This window comes from Globicephala melas, chromosome 13 (assembly GCF_963455315.2).
Source record: "Globicephala melas chromosome 13, mGloMel1.2, whole genome shotgun sequence".
NCBI classification, from domain to species: Eukaryota; Metazoa; Chordata; class Mammalia; order Artiodactyla; family Delphinidae; genus Globicephala; species Globicephala melas.
In genome coordinates this window covers 82,355,080-82,375,214 of record NC_083326.1, presented here as the reverse complement: position 1 = coordinate 82,375,214, position 20,135 = coordinate 82,355,080, and the positions used below count along the sequence as shown (strand labels likewise).

Below are 20,135 nucleotides of genomic sequence, written 5' to 3'. Positions count from 1 at the left end.
CCGCGTCCAAGCCCACACGGCCCCACTCACTCGGCCTGAGAACCGGCAGGGAGCAGTGCTCGTCTAGCCAGCACAGCGCCGTCCGGTGCAGCTCCTCCAGGCTGCTGCTGGACACCACACCCTTGAAGGACTCAAACAGCGGCTTGATGATGACGCTGAACTGCACAGCACACAGGTTAAAGAAAAGGGAAGCGAGCGTGGAGAGAACGAAGTCCAGTCACAGGCTTGCCCGTGACCAACTCCCCTCAGGACTGGCAAGTAACTGTGCATAGTTGTGACGGGGCGTGGGGTGAGGAGAGGGGGAAGGAGAGGGAGAGAGAGACAGAGAGAGAGAGAGGGAGGGAGAGACAGAGAGAGAGAGGGAAGGAGAGACAGAGAGACAGAGGGAGACAGAAGCACAGAGAGAGGGAGGGAGAGAGAGAGAGGGAGGGAGAGACAGAGAGAGGGAGAGACAGAGAGAGAGGGAGAGAGACAGAGAGAGAGAGGGAGGGAGAGACAGAGAGAGACAGAGGGAGACAGAGAGAGAGAGAGAGAGGGAGAAACAGAGAGAGGGAGAGACAGAGAGAGAGAGAGAGGGGAGAGAGAGTGAGGGAGAAACAGAGAGAGGTCCCTAACTGTTCCTGAGCCCAGGTGGCGACCACAGTCACCACACTCAGCCTGATGCCAAGGAACCTGCGACTGACCACAGAGGTTCTGACTCATGCCAGCTCCACTCAAGGACCAGGACCAGAGCAAAGTTGGGGGACTGGAGCTGGTGTCTGCCGTCTCTTCCTTTAAAACCCGCCCTTTAGTGCACACAGACACCACCCGCCCTGTCAGAGCTGAGGCTGGAGCATCCGTCCTCCCACGTGACCCCCTCCACAGCCCGTCAGACCCCAGGCCCAGGCACGGCGACCGACCCCACCCCTGTGCACACTGTCCACTCAGAGGCACAGCGGTGGCTGGGTGGGGAGTGACAAGGGCAGAGCCTTCCCCCATAAGGGCCCTGCTGACATCTGGAAAGCCAAGTGCAGGGAGGCCTTGGCCCCAGAGACAGAGCCCAGCACTCAGGTATCCGTGCCTCGTTACAGCAGTCAAGGCCCTGCGGCACAAACGCAGAAAACAGCCTGGAGGGAACTGGCTTCAAATCCAGGCTCTGCCACTTAGTCGCTTTGTGAGCCCTGGTATCGGGTGGTACCACACTCCCCGCCGCTGCCAGGACGGAGCTGGTGCCAGGACGTGTTAGACCAGATCCCACCTCCTTCCCACCTTATTGCTTCTGCCAGTGGCTCCAGCCTTGTCTTTACTTCTCAAGGACTCAGAGCGCAGAGCGGGCCTGCTCCAGGTCCCCAGGGAGCCCCAAGCCTGGGCGGGCACCAAGGACAGCCTGCTCCACACCGTGGGCCCGGCCGGGCCCCTCCCTCTCAAGACAGAAACTAGCATTACCTGTCTTGACAAACTCAACGACAACCGTTTAGAGAGCATCTTTCTAAAGCAACTGAAGGGTCAGTGTCTGCGGTTCTAGTGCACTGCGTGGGGGGATGGGGGATGAGCAAAGAAAACCCAAAGATACAATCCAGAACTTCCAATTCTGCAGAGTCCGGCTTTTCACATATTCGTCAAACATGTCTCGCATGTGATCAAACTGGCGCCGGGTGACGGGGACGCCCGTGGCAGGGAGCAGCTGCTGGCAGGAGCTGAAACGACAGGAAGAGTCCAAGGAAGCTCAGCGTGGCTGGGGGCCAAGTGGGCAGGCCCAGGCGGGGAGCCTGGGGAGAAGGAGGAGGGCAAGGGCTGCGGCGCTGAGCAGAGGCCTCCACCAGCGATGAGTGCCCCCCCTGTGCCGTGCCAGTGAGGGCGGGGTGCCACCTGAGCCCCCAGGCCCAGCCTCACATGATGGTGGTGTTGAGCTCCTCGATTTCCTCTCGCAGCCGCCGGGCCTCCTCCTGCATCTGGCTGCGCTCCTGCTGCAACTTGGTGATGTACTCCACGGTCTTCTGCAGCGTGATGGCGTGGCTGGTCTGCAAGGGGCGGCCGGGTCAGGGCGGCAGCGGGCGCGGCGAGCCCGCCATGTCCGCCCATCCTGTCGGCCCTCCCCGCCCTCCGGCCACTCACCAGCTTGGTGTTATTAGAGATCAAGCTGTTGAGGGTGTCAAAGCCCATCTTGATGTTGAAGCGCCTTTTCTGCTCGGCTGAAATGTGCTTCATCTGCCGGTTCTGTGGGGAAATCGACCCGTCACTGTGACACAGGGACCCCTCCCCTCCCCATCCCACCCCCACCTGCTGCCCAGATTAGGGGCAGATTGGGACCCTGAGGCCTCTAGAGAGCTATGTGGAAGGAGGGGCGACAGGAAGCTAAAAGGCTCCAGCGGGAGCCAGGAGGGGGACGGACGGGACTAGAAAACCATCCCTGCAGGAGAGAGCACAGCAAGGGCCCGAGGCTGCTGCTTCGGCCCCTCCCAGCCACCCTCACACCTGGACCCAGTTCTGACAGCTGCCGCCTCCTCCCTCTGCTCCACAGGGCTCAGCGCTGGCTCCTGGGCTGAGGGCCACTGTCACCACGGGGCTGGGGGTAGGTGGGGGGTGGGAGGGGCCACCAGGCTCAAGGTTAAAGCAGCAAACCTCCCTCTTTCTGATGCCGCCCCAGCCTGGCGTGGGACACCCCTCAAGCCCACGGTTCTTTCCAGTGCGTCTCTAGTAAGGGCCGCAGTCATCCCCAAAGCCCTTGCCTCCCCATCCTTCCAAGGGAATCAAGACCCAACAGGTACCTTTAAAGCAGCCACATTTTTGGGGTCTGCAGAAGATTTCCCTGAGCAGTTGTTCTGGGGAGACTGAGGACTGGGGCTCTGTTCTGAAGCACACGGAGAGGCCTGCCCTGAGTTCGGGCAGTCTCGACCTGAGAAGAGCAGAGACTCCCCTTAGGGACCAGGCTGCACCAGCTGCACACGACACCCACCCTGAACCTCCATGGCAGCCCCAGAGCAGAAACAGGAGGAACCCCTGCCAACAGGCGGGGGCAGGGGGTGGGTTCCGTTAGGCCTGACGGACGCCAGCTGGACGCTGCAGTCACAGGTCTGGGGGCTGCGAGGAGGCCTGCCTCCTGGGCCACCAGGGGCCCCTCTGCAAGGCCCCTCAGTGTCTGCAAGGCTGTAGTTCTCACCCTGGGTGGCGAGCACACGGCTACCTGTTCTTTTTTTTTTTTGTTCTTTAATTTCTACATATATGTTTTCTCACAACTTTTTCAATTGTACCCACCCCTGACATTTTTTAATTAAAAAAACCAAAGGAAAAAAAAAAAAAAAACAAAGCGCTATTTTACCTACAAAGAACATGGTGGAAGAAACCTGTGGCCCAGGCTCCAGAGACACCCGCAGGAAGCCCCTCCCTGACCCTCCCGGTCAGTCCCGCTTCACAGCACAGATGCCTCAGGCTCAGTCCCCTCTGCTCGGCTCTTCTCCCCACCCTGCTCTCAAGGCTCTAACCTCCGGGGACCTGCCTCAGTGGACACGGCGCCGTTTCCCTGAGCCGGAGCCCCATACAGTATTCCAGGGCCTGACTCATAGCCAGTCTGCGTCTGTATCTTCCCAGATGAGGGTCCTTATTCTTCAAAGCCTGTCCTGGGACAAGTCCCTGTCTGACCCCTGTAAGTAGAAAGCCTTCCCCCTCGTGTCCTGCACTCCACCTCAGGAAGATGCCTCTGCACAGGGTGCCGGGAGCAGCTGCCACGGTTTTACCTGAGACAGGAAGACACCTTGGTCTCCCTCCGACCTAGTACCTGGCTTCTCCCCAACCCGCAGCAGCACAGCCTCGGGAAGATCATCTACCCTGACCTCTCAGCTCTTCAGACGTCACTGGGCAATATCAGTCCTACCCCGGCCACCTCACCGACGGAAGACAAAGCTGGGGAGGAAGGAAGGGGGCTCCCGAGGCGTGGTGCCGGCACACCGTGGGGGAGGGGAAGACCGGCCAGTGCCGGACAAGGCCGGGGGCTCCTGTGGCTACGGCAACACCAGGCTCAGGCTTTCTGGAAACTGTCGACGCGGACCCCTCAATTCCTTTTTTATTTTTAATTTATTTAATTAATTAATTTATTTTTGGCTGTGTTGGGTCTTTGTTGCTGTGCGTGGGCTTTCTCTAGTTGTGGTGAGCGGGGGCTACTCTTCGTTGTGGTGCGTGGGCTTCTCATTGCGGTGGCTTCTCTTGCTGCAGAGCACAGACTCTAGGCACATGGGCTTCAGTAGTTGTGGCTTGCAGCTCTAGAGCGCGGGCTCAGCAGTTGTGGAGCTCAGGCTCAGCTGCTCTGTGGCATGTGGGATCCTCCCGGACCACGGCTCGAACCCGTGTTCCCTGCATTGGCAGGCGGATTCATAACCACTGCGCCACCAGGGAAGCCCCACTCAATCGCTTTTGTGGATCAGAACTGGCAGCTCAGAGCCAGGCCTTTCTTTTTTCTTTTTAAATTTAAAAAATCTTTTTTGGTCACTTCGCATGGCATATGGGATCTTAGTTCCCTGACCAGGGAATGAACCTGCACCCCCTGCGTTGGCAGCACAGAGTCTCCACCACTGGACCCCCAGGGAAATCCCCATCAGAGCCGGGCCTTTCTGAAGGAGGCTGAGCGATGTCTTTGCGAGCACACGAACTGCCTGCACTGCAATGCGCCGGCTGCTTTCCCTGGTTTATTCTGCCCTTTGCCGAGCGTTTCCCTAGCCTGGGCCACTGGCAGCTTCTCACCACCCGGCCTGGAAACCCAGGGTCAATCCCGGGCACCATCGGCAGCCTCCCCAGTCCAGAGCGGGCCCGTCACTCCACTCACGCGGTCCCAACCGTTCCAACCAGACAGCAGACTCACTGGCACCTGTGGCAGGGACCTGGGCGATGCCCCCATGTGGTGGGACCTGCTCGCCCTTTACCAGGGAGTCCGGCACTGTGCTGGGAGAGAAGAGCCGGGAGATGGGAGCAGGCTGGCTGCCCGTGCCGTGGCCAAGGTCTGTCACCAGGATGCCGCTGTGGAACTCTGTGACCCCAGGAGCCTGAGGGGACACAGGGGAGAGAGGTCACCCCCAACCACAGTCATGCTGGGTGAGGGCCACCCAAGGTTATAGGATGCTAAGGGCCTGTCTGGGCCACTCACCCTGGCGATGGCAGCAGGCGTGATGACCATGTTGGACTGGGACACGGTGGAAGCCAACATCCCTTCTCTCTTCAGAGGGCCTGAGGTCATGATCACTGCTTGGGGCTGTCCTGAAAAGGCAGCTGCCAGAACAAGGGGGAGGTGAGGGTGGCGGCCCACCTGGGGGCCCCAGGGCTGACCAGGCTGCACAGGGCGGGGCGGAGGTGCCTAGGAGCAGCACACGACCCCTCTGCTGCCACTGAGACGTCACCTCCTTGCTGCAGGGCATGGAGACAAAGCTACTTTTTTGCAGCTTCTCCTTGGAGGGGACAGATTACAGACCTGGGAAAGAGATGACCAGGACCATGTTTTTTTCAAACTGGGTTGAGACTAACTAAAAGAACAACATAGAATAGAAAAAATAGACTAGATCTACACATGTAGTCTTTCATAACCCTTCTGTCTCCTATCACGATGTGTGTGTCACGAGTTTGCAAGCCTGGGGACGGGAAACATCCCGGCGGGGGATGAGGGCAGGGGGAGATTCCCACTTGCCTCCCTCCACCTGACTCACCTGGGGCGAGGCAAGCATTCTTCAATACCAAGGACATGGGCTCTGGTTTGGGAGCAGGCACTATTTTGGGGGGCTGCTTGTGCCTTCCCCCAGGCAATGATACGGGCTTGGGGTGCACGAAAGTTAAACGGGGTTGAGGAGGCCCAACGGTTGGTGGCCGGCTGACCGGAGACAGTGCCAGGCCACAGGGGGACACGGAGGGGGTGGGATAGTGGGTCGTGATGATGAGGCCCTGGCTCTGGCTGAAGGTGGTGGCAGAGGCGTCGTGGGTGAGGGTGGCAGAGGCCGTGTGGGTGATGACAGGGGGCGACTTGCTGACTTCGGCAAACTTCTGTGGCTGCAGGAAGGCAGGGGGGGTCGGGGGGTTCAGGGCAGTGGCGGGAGGAGGGCCTAATGGCAAGACGGGGGAAGCAGGTGCAGGGGCTGGGCTGGGCGACAGCAAAGGCATGGTGAACACGGGCAAGAAGGGCTGCGGGACACTCAGTGGTGGTGCAGAGGGACCTAAGTCTGCAGGCTGGAGAAAGGGGTCCCCCGGCTGGGAGGTGTGTTCACAGCCCTGCCCACTCGTGGGGTCCAGGGCCGTGGCTGCAGGGGGTGCAATGAAGCCGTCAGGGAGGCTCGGGGTGGGCAGAGCGGTGGTTGGCAGGATGCTCTCCTAAGGAAGGAAGAGAAGAAGTGAGGAACGAACGCTAGAGTCACACTGCTCGCTGTCACTCTCCAGCGCTGCACACCACAAGGTCCGACACAGTACCCGGCGCCTGGGACAATGCCCCGGGCAGAAGGGACAGAGGCGACGTCTCCCAGCCCTGGGACTGCTAATCTGCGGGGGTTGGATCTGGGTCTCCCCAGGCATCTGCAGGGGTCTTGTTTCCCTTAGGAACTCAGTGATAACACGGCTCAGACACAGCGACTGTCTGCACACACTTGGCTCTCGGCCTGGGGATATCTTGTTTCTAGAGTCCAGCGGGGTCCCCCCAAAGTCCCTGCCATCTTCTGTTACAGAGCAGGGGCAGCCTGGATCACAGCTGCTCACGAGGCTCCCCCAGGACAGTTTCACATGTCAACTTCTAGAGAGGTCACCTCTTCCTAAAAGGGAAACGCTACAAGGAATCAATTGTTCGGATCTCAGTCTCTATAGGAGAAACTCTTCACGGAGCCAGATGGAGGGAGAGAGGGTCAGGTCACGGGCGCCTAACTGGATATGGGCACCAGCCCGAGAGTCTCTTAATGGCAGAGAGCCATGCCTCACTCAGCTCAGCCGTCCCAGCAGCTGGTAACCAACTTGCGTTGAGTGCTGAGTAAAAAGTAAAAGAAATACATGGAACTTCCTTTTCTTAGCGATCTGCGTTTTTCTTTGCTGTCTCACTGGCCCAGTCTTAACTGGTCAAGACAGAGCCCGCTGCACACAAGGTTATCTGGGCCTTAGGCAGGAGCATACGTTTACTGATAGAGTCTCCCACCTCACGGACACCTAAGGATGCTTCCAAGGAGGGCTAGGATAACTTCTTTACACATTATATGTGAGTTCACTGCTGGATCTAGTCACCCCTAGCACTTTGCTTATGGCTGCAAAGGTCTGAGGACCAGTCCGGTGCCCCTTCCCCCAAGTTCTCTCTACCTGAGCAGGTGGGCTGTTGTGATCTGGTGCAGGCCCTGAGGCGGGTGCAGGCAGCATGGAGCTGAAAATGGAGCGGCTGGAAGAGAAGAGGTCTGAAAGACAACATCAGGGGCTTGTGAGCTCTGTGCCCATCACTCCACTGCATTAAGACCCAAACAAATCAGGCACTGAACCCCACCTTACCCAGAGGAATGCCATGGCTAGAGGGCATCTCCCCGCCCCCCCACCACGAGGTAACTCTGCAGAAGGAGGCCCTCTGCTTGGAGCTGCACAGGCTGGCAACCAGTGTGGCCTCTGAAACACTCCCAGGCCTGGGTGGCACCCGCTTTTACAGTGGCAGGAGCTCAAGGACCAGTTCTAACTGCAGGAAACGGCGAGGAGGCGGCTGTGTCGTCAGCGCACTCTGCTGCCTAGTGGGAGAACTGCTTACAGTCAGAGCCAAACCAGAGGCTCTGAGACGTGGAGGAGGAGACAGAACGACATCCCAGAAACACTTTCCAGGCCTTGCAGCTACTAGCAAAAAAAAAAAAAGTTCTGGAAAAATTCTAAGTCCTCTCCCTGGTCCATTCTAACAGGTGCCTCTATGACAGGGAAGCGACATCCACGTTGTCCTGGGTAAAGGAAGATGCAGGTGGCCGCGCTCTTTCTCTGCCCCAAGTCCTCACCCTGGAAAGGCTCAAAAGTGTCCATAAAGTCCAGGTTGGGCTGCAAAGGAATCAGCCCCGGTTGAATCATGTCTGCATTTCCCAGATGTGCTGTAAGAATCAGAAAGGAGACAGAGGAATCATTTTGCCTTCTCAGACCATGTGCTGTAGGAACATATTAAGGGCCTGGAATGCATCTTCCTGGCCCTGCTCGCATTCTAGATTCTTCCGAGGAGAAACGTAGGCCACTGGCTGGGATTTCTCATCAGTTCATGGGCATCGTCCGCCCTCAGAGGGCAGGAAAGAGAGTTTTCGTAGGAAAGGTAAACTGAGTATTTGGGAACAGACACCCCCCAGAAGCCATGAGCAGCTATGCAGAGACCCCGGGTTCTAATTTCAGCCTGTGGGCTCTTCCCTGAGGGGTTAACTGGACAGCTGCACGCTGCCAGGTGAGAGGCCAGCCCAGGAGTGCGAATGATTTTCCTGAGAGTGAGTCACAGGCCCTGTCATGCGCCCCAGGCCCCTGTCCTCTGCTGAGGGACAGTATCAGAAATGTGAAACTGGTTCAGACCAAACCTCCACTGTTCCCTGGCGGTGGCACCACGGGCCTGACGGGGCCCCCACACAGCAAGGAGGCTGGTCAACCCTTCTCCTCACTGCTCACCCTAGACAAGCGACAGCAGCTCAGGGACGGCCCCGAGGCAGAGCCTGCCCTGGGGGCCCGGTGGAGAAGGCAACGTTTCCAGTCTAGAGTCTAGGGGCGGGTTACCTATTTCGCGCGGGTTGGGCCAGGCCACGGGCGGGTGCGAGGAAAGCGTGGAGAAGAGGGTGTCGCTGAATTCCGACATGAGCATGTCTGTGTTCAGCAGCGTGTCCTCCTCCATGGGGACTGGGGTCTTCCAGCCATCCCCGTGCTTGTGCCAATAAAGCATGTCATCGTCCTGCCACCGACGGGGGGGGGAGGACAAACCAAAGGGACAAGAGTGACTTAGGGGTTCCCAGCACATCACGTCAGGGAAATACGCTGTACTGTTTCACAGAGCAGCCAGGGATCCCATATAAGAGATGAGGTGAGGGGGTGGGGAACTGCAGGGAGAATCCCCCTCCAGCCCCCAGCAGAGAACTGGCTTGTTTCCTTCACATCCTTCACGTGAGGTGGGGGGGGCCCTCCTCTAGCCCCAGGGTGCACAGGGGCTACCTGCTGCTGCAGTGCTGGGCCACCCAAGTCACTGCTGTTTCTTGTCAAAGGGGGAGGGGTCCCATGAGGGTCCTCATGGCCCCCAAGCTCACACACCTGGGCCAGGCTGGAGAGGTCCTCATCCTTGTGCTGCTGGAGCTGCGGAGAAAGGACAGAGAGGACCAAGGTGGTCACTCAGGGCCCAGGCAGGGGACGAGGCCCTCGGCCTCTCCTTCCTGGAAGGGGCTAACCTCCAGAAACATCTAGGCCTTCTCTCTCTGGGAGGCGGGCGGGGAGAGGGATCCTGCCCCTGCCATCCCCAGGCCAACGCTGGACACAGAGGAGATTCCCAGCCAGCGTTTGTGGAATAAAGAGCCCTGGCTCCTAGCTGGAGAAACTGAGAGCAAAGGGGTCACATGACCAAAGCAGGCCACCACTTGGGCTGGGCTAGAATGCTGGGCCAAGGAGAGGGGTGGCCAGCTCCGGGCCACAGCCTTGGGGGCCAGTGTTCTGAATCCGGGCTCACTTCTTCCCTCCCCTACGGGGCTTCCTGAACGTGCTCTCTTTGGAGCCCGAGCCAGATACCCTTTTCTTGAAGTAGGTTCTCCACTTGTGATACTCCCGGATCACAATCTCAATGCGGCTTTTCCAGTACTTCCCTTCCGTGGTGATGGCCTGTGGGGAGACGCAGGGCAGAGTGAGCAGGGGCGCTGGAAGAGCCGCCCTGCCAAGAAGCAGGTGTCTGTCTCTGGAAGTCGGGTCCGGGCAGTCCAGCTCCGAGAAGCAGGCTGCCTGCCTACGGCTTCGTCCACAGAGTGCGTCCCGCCTCTGCTGGGCCACGCCCGGCCCCTGAGTGAAGGGGAGCTTTCATTTCATGGCCCACGATAACCCAGGGGGCTTCGGGGGCCCAGGTCCTGGAGGCTGGACCGGAGCAGGGGTCAGACAGAGTGCCTGGCAGGGGAGAAGCACAGAGTTCCCGGCGCTGGAAGAACCTCCAGAGACCCAGGCTAGCTCTCAAATGCCCTTAGCCTCCGCCACGTTTCCAAAGGGTGAAAACAAACAGTCCGTCACAGAAGGTTCAGGTGGAAAGTGACCTCTAAGATACAGTTCAGCCTCCCCACTGTGCAGGGCGGGGAGCCCCTTCCACAGCAGCCTTGAAGACCTCTGGTGACGAGGCGTTCACGACGGCCTCCGAGAGCCCACCTCACTTTCAGATTCCTTTATTTTTTTTAATGGCTAGAAAATATTAAAGCAAGTCCCAGATATCCTATCATAAATCCCACATAATTTCACCCAAGAATACTTCACTGTGTGTTTCTGACAGTGAAGAATGTTCACCGTGAATAATGCAATATTATTACCAGACCAAAAAAAGTGATATTCCTTAATACTAACACCAGATCATGTCCTATGGCTCCCAACTGTCTTTCATTAGGTTACTTTCCAAGTTTTCCCCTTTTCATGGTAACAGTGAGACATGCTTGGACAAAGCTAAAAAGATGCAGAAGAGTAAAAAGTGAAAGAAGAGTCTTTCCTCCTCCTCACTCTAATCCCACGAGGAAACAATTTCTGTATATCCTTCAAGACATTTCCTATGCATGTACAATCACACAGACACACGCTTTAAAAAATTCACCTGAAGATACTCCAATACTGTTGTACAACTTGCTTTTATTCGTTTACTATTTCTTCAACATCTTTCCCTCTCAGTATATAAAGATCTCGAGTTCATTCTTTAAGAGTTAAAGATGTCTGCCTTGTAAGGAGTCAAGATCCCACCCCGTGGTACATCCCTGGTGGCACAGTGGTTAAGAATCTGCCTGCCAACTCAGGGTCCATGGGTTCGAGCCCTGGTCCGGGAAGATCCCACATGCCGCGGAGCAACTAAGCCCGTGCGCCACAACTACTGAGCCTGTGCTCTAGAGCCCACGAGCCACAGCTACTGAGCCCGCGAGCCACAGCCACTGAAGCCCGCACACCTAGAGCCCGTGCTCCACAACAAGAGAAGCCACCGCAGTGAGAAGCCCGCGCACTACAACGAAAAGTAGCCCCCACTCGCCGCAACTAGAGAAAGCCCGCGCACAGCAACAAAGACCCAACGCAGCCAAAAATAAATAAAAATTTTAAAAAAGAAAAAAAGATTCCCTCCCCGTTGACTTCCAGAGAAATACTGACATTAAAAGAAAGTAGAGGGTAAGTCCCGGTTGGAGGACCCCCTCAGTCCCTGGGTCAGCCCGGTCTGAGAAGGCGGGAGCCTCTGTGGGGTGTCAGAGGCCACCTGCCCTCCGCATCGCCATTGCTCCTCAGGGTCAAAACAGCTGCCAGGACAGCACAGCCCCAGCACCCTGTCCTGCGTCCTCCCTCTGCGGGACCCAGAGCCCTCGGTCCCACCCTTGTGAGTCACCTCCTCCCGAGTGAGGGCCCATCACATGCCAAGTACCTCTGGCCGCCGGTGCTCGTCCACTTCCACAGAGCCGTCCAGCGGAGTGACAAAGTGGCACACGGGGTTCTTGCGCTTCTCCAAATCTGGGCGGGGAGAGGGTGAGACAGCGTCACTGCGGCAGAGACCCCCGCAGGAGCTCCGCCTCTTCTGTTCACACCCCGCCCCTCGGGGGGACCCTTAAGGGTTCTTTCCTTCTCCTTCCCTTGGAAAATGAGATTTCAGGGAAATAAAGGGGTCCAGGTCCAAGGAAAAGAGTCTGGCAGTGATGTGTGGGCAAGAAAGGGAGTCTGGCTGATCAAGAGAAACACCGGCCTGAGCCTAGGGGACCCCGAGCACGCCGATCTCCTGTAGAAGTCACCAGACCCACCTGTACCCAAGCCAGCTGGACACAGGACGCGGCCTGGGCCGGCATCGTCTCAGACCTGCTGAAAACAGGAACTGTTCCCCGACTCTCCAAATGTCACCTCTCGGCTGTACACCCGTCCCTCCTCCTCTGCCTTTACAACACTGAGCACACTAGGTTGGGAGCAATCGGCCTACACTTCTGCCTCCTGCAGACGCTTGGCTGGGCCCCCAGTGCCGATGGCAATAAGGGTCCAGTTCACTCGGATTTGGACGCACATGGCCCGAGAGAGACTTCTGTTTGACACACAATGTTACAAGAGCAGGCTCCGGGGCCCCGAGGTGCAAAGGCCTCCTGGTGGCAGAACCTGGAGGGTCTCCGGCCCAGCCACACGGCACTTACACTGCATGTACCATGCCCGCCAGATGGCATTGTTGAGCCGGATCTTGTCTCTCCACTGGAGCTTCAGGCCCTTGAAATTCTTCCACTTCGGAGACACCAACTTCCCACTGAAAGGTACAATGAAGAGGGGAAACTCAGTGGTTTCTCTGAAAATGGAATGAAATCACAAAGTGCCTCCCAATCCTTCCAGGCCTCAAAACTCTGGATTAACCCATGCAAGCCACAGGCTAGGCTTGATAGGATACACAAGGCACTTTAGGATTTCTTCAAAGTGATACGGATGGGGTACAGGGGGCAATGGTGTTGGTATGGAGGAATCAGGATCGGCCATGGGTTGGTAACTGCTGGAGTGAGGTGATGCTACACGGGGTTCACTAACCTATTCTGTCTACTTTCGAATATCTTTAAAATTTTCCATAATTAAAAGTTAAAAATCTGCTGATTTTGCCTCATACGTGTATCAAATCATCACATTGTACAGCTTAAACTTAAACAACGTTATATGTCAATTTTATCTCAGTAAAGTTGGGGGAAGGAAAAAAGAAATCTGCTGACCACCGAACGAAAGCCAGCCCGCTTGAACCTGGTCTCGGCCACCTCCTTTGCCACCAGTCCCCCTGAGGCACTTACAGTCCAGGCACACAAACGTCCCACTGGCCTCAGAACCTGCGGGGCCCTCTCCTGCCTCCAGGCCCCTGTGCTTGCGTTCCTCACTCTGCACAGACCTCCCTCCGCCCCTGGCCACCCACTGATCCTTCCAAATGATGCTCAAACATCATCCCCTCCGAGCCGGCCTCTCCCAGGCTGCCGCCAATCCCTTCAGGACCCCTGAGCACTGTTCACACCTCAAAGACAGCACTCATCCACTCCCCGTGTAGCAATGTGTCCCCACACCTCCTGCCACTAGACTGCAGCTTCTCGAGGGGAGGGCCCTTCCGGCATCCTCATCCGAAGCACCCAGCACAGAACTTGCCACAGGGCAGGGGCTCGTGTAATAATTCTTCACTGAATGACTTAAACGGCCCTTGCAAACAAAGCTAACGGCAGGCAAGGAATGCTGCCTGGTGGCACAGGCTTCTCAATAGTTTAGTTTTTCAAGGGCTGTGCCAGGAGCCACCTTTGAGCAGCTGGCAAAGGGCTTCCCCTCTTCAGATGGCTTGAGATGGGCAAGGCACGGTCACTGGTCCATACAAAGGGGGTTCTGTGGGTTCTACATCATTGCAGGCCACAGCCCTGCCCCTTCTCCAAACCCACCCAGAAATTCCATGTGACAAGCAGTCACAACATCTGGGGTCTTCAAAGACGCACTGCCTGAGCGATAAACACTCCCTGAACCCAAACACCTGGTTTATCAAGCAGAAGCCCCTGGCGGTGCACCTGGCAAACCTCACGCCCCCCCCGCAAGTCAACCCAGCACTGGCCCAGGCTTTGGAGGAAGGCTGTGACCCACCCCCAGAGGAAACGTCACAGCAAGTCCTTTGAGAATCTGAGGGACAGACAGACAGAAGCCACCTCAGCTCAAAGGGTCAGGGGTTTCGAGCCCGTCACACGCCTTCCTCCTCCCACCTCTCCCCGGTCCAAAGGCACTTCCACCCCAGCTGTCACCTACGTTTAACAGCCAGCAGCCCAGTGTTTCTGAGCCTCTGTGGCACGACTGCGTACTGGCTGTGAACTTTCACAGTCACTTAATTTCTCTGACACACCAGTTTCCTGGGTAAAATTACAATAACACCATTGCCTCCAGAGTGTTTTAATAAGGATTAAATGTACACACACACACACACACACACACACGCACACGCACACGCACACATTCTTAGACACACAGGACAGGTAAACCCTAAGGTAAAATGTAAAGGTAAGCTATTAATAACCACCTCAGTGATCTGGATTTAAGTTATTTTCCGAAGGCCTGGCTTTTAACACTTCCTGACTTGAAAAGTCCTCTCTTTCGTGTTTGCCACCACTGTCGTGGGGTGCCTCCTCCCCACAGGAAGAAAAGGTGACACCCACGGGACCCCTCTCAACACCAGCGAGCAGAGACCAGGGCAAAGGTCAGCCTTGACCCCCGCACAGCTGCAGAGCCACTCGCTTCCTCAGGGCCCGGAAGGCAGGCCTGGGTCCATCTACTCACTCGACAAGCGTTGAGGACCTACTGTGTGTCGTGCACACGCTAGGAGGGGAGGAAAAGGATGGGTGAAGCGGATGAGGTCCCGGCCCTCATGGAGCACATGAGCTGCTGAGGCATGAGTCCTGCCTACGTGCTGCGTGCCTCGAACAAGAGCAAAGGGCTGTGGGAACACAGTCGGCATAACTAACCCTGCCTGAGCAGTCACAAGAGGCGTTCTGGAGAAGGTAACATCTCAGCTGAGGCCCAGAGGATGAGAAAACTTCAGCTAAACCAAGGAGAGGCAGAAAGGCCTGTGCTGGTCCTTCTGCCTGGCTTGACAGCCCTCAGGACAGCAACACAGGTCCGGTCAAGGCCGTAGAAAACACCCAGAATGGCAGGAGCTGGGGGGAGGGGGAGGCGGGGGGATGCTTCTAGGCCAGTCTGGAGGGCAGAGTATACACCAGAGTATATTGGTCCCGCCTCTGGGCAAACCAACCCTCTTTCCCCTCCTCTGAAAGATCTTCCAGCAACCCGCTGTCTAGCCAGGCAGGGTGTTCCTGCCTGTTCCAGAAGAAAACAAAACAAAACAGAAAACCCTCCCTACTTTTTTATTTCCTTAAGGGAAAACAAAACTTCTCTATAATTGACAGCTTCCTTATGTTGAAGGCCAGGATTCAAACACCACTTTCTCTGTGTGTCTAGCAGGACCAGAATCCTGACCCGGCATCTGCCACCTGCAGACAGCTGCCGAGGACAGAAGCAGGAGAAGAGATGGGATGGAAAACGAGGACTCCTGTGGGGAGAAACTCTGGAGTCCTGCAACGTTCCGTTACTGTGGTTTTTTTTTTTTTTTGGCCGCACCGCACGGCATGTGGGATCTTAGTTCCCTGACCAGGGATCGAACCCGTGCCCCCTGCAGTGGAAGCGCAGAGTCCTAACCTCTGGACCGCCAGGGAAGTCCCCTGCAACATTCTGTTAAGGACTGACCACCGGGCTTAATATAAACCCACCCTTACTCCTGCTTTGTTACTTAAGACAAAGTGGCTGATGTGAGCATAGAGCATCTTCTCAGAGAAGTCAGACAACGGCAACAGCTTCAATTACTTACCACGAAGCGGGTGGGAAGATTCAGAGAGAGATCAAACCCTGGAGGCTAGAAACCAAATCTGATAGGGTATAGTTTGGGCTTCTCATCTTCTTCCTCCTCAACTGCTGGGATGTTTCCCTCTTCCTTGATGTTTATTTCCAACTGCTATCACCCATCAACTGAGGCTTCTGTAATATCTCAACAGCCAACAGGCGGCGCTCAACCAACGCAAAGAAGTAAGTCTGCAACCAAAGCCAAAACCTAAAGTGCCCGCAGAGGTGGAGAGACGTTTCCTTACTGATGGGCTCCCTGGAGCCTTTGATGTGCTGATGTCACTGTCAATCTTCAACGGGGTGAGGAGACATTCCCTATACAGACATCCGAAGACAAGGACTGGGACCCTTTCTATGGAGGTACCCCAAGTCTAGTTTCCCACGGAACATACAGGAAAGGCTGCTCCAAAGAGTTCTAAAAGGGACCGTGCGGCTCCTTGGTGGAGCTCCCTTGAGCAGGACGCCCACAAAGCAGCCATGATCGGATTCCTGCTCCCCTCAGCCCCGTCCCAGCTTCACTCGGCTTCCAGACACGGCTGATTGGGATACTTCTTAGTCTAACTCAGGGTTCTGCCATATTCCTTCTTTAAAGTGTTACCATTGGGACTTTCCTGGGGGTCCAGTGTTAGGACTTTGCCTTCCAATGCAGGGGGTGAGGGTTCAACCCCTGGTTGGGGAGCTAAGATCCCACATGGCTTGGGGCCAAAAAACCAAAACATAAAACAGAAGCAGTATTGTAACAAATTCAATAAAGACTTGAAAAATGGTCCACATCAAAAAAATCTTTAAAATAAAATAAAGTGTTACCAGAAACACATTATCAAAATTTCTAAGACCACTGGCAAGATCTCCTCCAGCCTTGCCTCCCAACCCCACCTCCTTAAACGCCTGGGAACCCACACACACACACCAGCTTCCTGATCAGAACAATGACCCTGATTCACCCCCCACTCTCCCAGTCTTACTCTGGGAAGGCCAGGGTCTGGGTCTGACTCATCCCAGCACAGTGCCTGGCACGTGGGAGGTGCGATTAAATATGGAATTACTGAGTACTAAACTTTTCCATAAAGAAAAACCTTCATCCCCACCCTGCCACGGCAGCCCTTCCTAGAAGACAGGTTCATGACACGGGCAGGAAGTCTACAGCACAACAAAAGTCTCTCTCAAAACTGCCATTGGGTGGAACGAGCAAACTGAATTTTTCAGAGGTCTGGCAAGAGACTGCTTTGGAATGAAAATTAAAATGCAAGCCTTGCACAGGGAGGAGCTGGAATTAAGAAGAACGGGGGAGAGTGAGACTGGGGCGGGAATTTGGGGTTCTGTTGGTCCCAGGTAGGATTAGGTCCCAGGTCCTAATTCCTGGCCAGACCATCTCTCCAAAAGAAAGCAGGCAACGGTTCTGGGGTCTACCGGTGTGGGGCCCAGACAGTGGTGGAGTCCTTTCATTTGGTCATGCAACCACATTTGCTTGTGAGGCAATACTTCTTCACCATTCCTGATGCTTCCTGGAAACCCACGGGCAAAACGTTCCAAGGCCTATACTACCCAAAGCACTATACATATTTAATGCAATACCTATCAAAATATCCATGGCATTTTTCACAGAACTAGAACAAACAATCCTAAAATTTATATGGAACCATAAAAGACCCAGAATTGCCAAAGCAATCCTGAGGAAAAAGAACAAAGGAAGCATAAGCGTCCCTGACTTCAGACAATACTACAAAGCTACAGTAATCAAAACAGTGTGGTATTGGCATAAAAACAGACACATGGATCAATGGAACAGAACAGAGTGCCCAGAAATAACCCATACACCTATGGACAATTAATCTTTGACAAAGGAGGCAAGAATATACAATGGGGAAAAGACAGTCTCTTCAGCAAGTGCTGTTGGGAAAGTTGTACAGCCGCATGTAAATCAATGAAGCTAGAACACACCTTCACACCATACACAAAAATAAACTCACAATGCCTTAAAGACTTAAATATAAGACAAGACACCATAAAACTGCTAGAAGAGAGCACAGGCAAAACATTCTCTGACATAAATCATACCAGTGTTTTCCTAGGCCAGTCTCCCAAGGCAATAGAAATAAAAACAAAAATAAACAAATGGGACCTAATCAAACTTATAAGCTTTTGCACCACAAAGAAAACCATAAACAAAACAAAAAGACATCCTACAGGGCTTCCCTGGTGGTGCAGTGGTTGAGAGTCTGCCTGCCAATGAAGAGATACGGGTTCGTGCCCCGGGAAGATCCCACATGCCACGGAACACCTGGTCCCGTGAGCCATGGCCGCTGAGCCTGGGCGTCCGAAGCCTGTGCTCCACAACGGGAGAGGCCACAACAGTGAGAGGCCCGCGTACCGAAAAAAAAAAAAAAAAAGACATCCTACAGACTGAGAGAAAATATTTGCAAATGATGTGACTGACAAGGGCTTAATTTCTAAAATATATAAACAGCTCCTACAATTCAATAACAAAAAAACAAACAACCCAATCGAAAAATGGACAGAAGACCTAAACAGACATTTCTCCAAAGAAGACATACAGATGGCCAACAGGCACATGAAAAGATGCTCATCGTCGTTAATTATTAGAGAAATGCAAATCAAAACTACAATGAGGTACGACCTCACACCAGTCAGAATGGTCATCATTAAAAAGTCTACAAATAATAAATGCTGGAGAGGGTGTGGAGAAAAGGGAACCCTCCTACACTGTTGGTGGGAATGTAAATTGGTGCAGCCACTATGTAAAACAGTATGGAGGTTCCTCAAAAAACTAAGAGTAGAACTACCATATGATCCTGCAATCCCACTCCTGGGCATACACTCAGACAAAACTATAATTCGAATAGATACTTACTGGACTTCCCTGGTGGTGCAGTGATCCGCCTGCCAATGCAGGGGACACGGGTTCGAGCCCTGGTCCAGGAAGATCCCACATGCCGCAGAGCAACTAAGCCCACGTGCCACAACTACTGAGCCTGTGCTCTAGAGCCCGCGAGCTACAACTGCTGAGCCCACGTGCCACAACTATTGAAGCCCGTGTGCCTAGAGCCTGTGCACCGCAACAAGAGAAGCCACTGCAATGAGAAGCCCACGCACCGCAACGAAGAGTAGCCCCTGCTCGCCGCAACTAGAGAAAGCCCACAGGCAGCAATGAAGACCCAATGGAGCCAAAAATAAAATAAATAAATTTTTAAAATAATAATAAAATAAAACAAACAAACAAAAACATTCCTAGGCCTGTCTCCCCCTTACTCCCTCCCAGCTAGGTGGAGTGGGTGAGCTACGGAGTGTGGAAAGCAGCACTGACATGGGGGGCCAGGCCCTTCTCCTTTCCTCTTGTGGGAAAGCTGCCCACTGAGGGCCCAGGCCCCTCCTGTTCTGCTCCTACAGAGAGAGCCTGGGGTCAGGGAGGCCTCTCTTAGTCCCGGGCTGCCTGGAAAGACAGTCTGGGGTTCCCTTATAAGCCACATCCTCAGCTTGATCAACAATACGGAGAATAATTTAGCCAGCATCTGCTGAATCTTTTTTGTTGTGTAAAATACATGTAACATAAAAGTTACTATTTTGACCATTTAAAAATGTACAATTCAGTGGCATTCAGTACGTTCACAATGCTGTGCAGCCATAGCTGCTACCTCGTTTCAGTGCTGTTTTCATCACCCCCAAAGGAAGCCCTGTACCTACTAGCGGTCATTCCCCACTACTTTCCCCCTGGCCTCTGGCAACTACTAATCTACTTTCTGTTTCTATGGATTTCTTTCTTCTGGACGTTTCACATAAACAGAATGATAAAATATGTGGCCTTTTATGTCTGGCTTCTTTAACGTAGCACAATAGTTTCAAGGGTCATCCACATTGTAGCATGTATCAGTACTTCCTTTTTATGGCTGCATCATATTCCACTGGATGGCGAGACCACATTTTGTTTATTCTTTCATCTGCTGATGGACACTTGGGTTGTTTGACGTTTTGGCCACTGTGAAGAGTGCTGGTGTGAACTGACTCCAGTTTTATTTCCCAATCGGCTCAGAATTCTGGTTAAGGGAGAGAGGTCTGATCATTACATTGGCACTGGGGACATGATGATGGGCAAAAACAACTGTGACCTTTGTTGGAGGGCAAGCGGGCAACTGTCTATCAACATTTCAAAGCCACATCCCTCTGACTCACGATTCCACTGTTAGGAGTTGAGTCTGTAGACGCATTTGCACGTGGGCACAAAGTCATAAATAGAAGACATTAAACTGCAGTAGTGTTTGTGGGAGCAGAAAGCTGGGAACAACACACATTTATATGTGCTGATGTACAGGCAAGATCTGCAAGATGTATTCAGTGAGAAAGAAAAGCAAGGTGCAAGATATACAGAATGGCCACCATTTGTATTTGCAGCAGGGAGATATGCACACAGACACACACACACACAGGAAGGGAGGGAGAAGGAGGGAGGAAGACAACCAGTCACTCTCAGGAAAGATACACAAGAAACAGGTAACAGTGAAGCAGTGATTTCCGTTGGAGAGCTGAATCGCAGAATTAAGGGGGCTCAGTCAGAGAGTTAGTTTTCACTGTTTACC

At 54.4% G+C, this 20,135-nt stretch overlaps 1 protein-coding gene across 3 annotated transcripts in view; it reads right to left on the bottom strand.

Annotated features, from left to right (window-relative positions):
* MLXIP (MLX interacting protein) overlaps window positions 1–20,135 on the bottom strand; it is a 60,160-nt gene that overhangs the window by 5,268 nt on the left and 34,757 nt on the right. The window contains exons 2-16 of one of the 3 annotated variants that reach the window (XM_030860212.2): window positions 12,294–12,400; window positions 11,546–11,631; window positions 9,691–9,780; window positions 9,223–9,264; window positions 8,698–8,869; window positions 7,950–8,039; window positions 7,285–7,376; window positions 5,667–6,321; window positions 5,114–5,235; window positions 4,796–5,012; window positions 2,748–2,875; window positions 2,095–2,196; window positions 1,873–2,000; window positions 1,553–1,676; window positions 31–160 (exon numbers count right to left, since the gene is read on the bottom strand). In XM_030860212.2, the coding sequence (XP_030716072.1) occupies window positions 31–160; window positions 1,553–1,676; window positions 1,873–2,000; window positions 2,095–2,196; window positions 2,748–2,875; window positions 4,796–5,012; window positions 5,114–5,235; window positions 5,667–6,321; window positions 7,285–7,376; window positions 7,950–8,039; window positions 8,698–8,869; window positions 9,223–9,264; window positions 9,691–9,780; window positions 11,546–11,631; window positions 12,294–12,400 (2,285 nt within the window). The remainder of the gene's footprint in view (window positions 1–30; window positions 161–1,552; window positions 1,677–1,872; window positions 2,001–2,094; window positions 2,197–2,747; window positions 2,876–4,795; window positions 5,013–5,113; window positions 5,236–5,666; window positions 6,322–7,284; window positions 7,377–7,949; window positions 8,040–8,697; window positions 8,870–9,222; window positions 9,265–9,690; window positions 9,781–11,545; window positions 11,632–12,293; window positions 12,401–20,135) is intronic. The other 2 variants (XM_030860214.2, XM_060310513.1) reach the window with 2 other exon arrangements.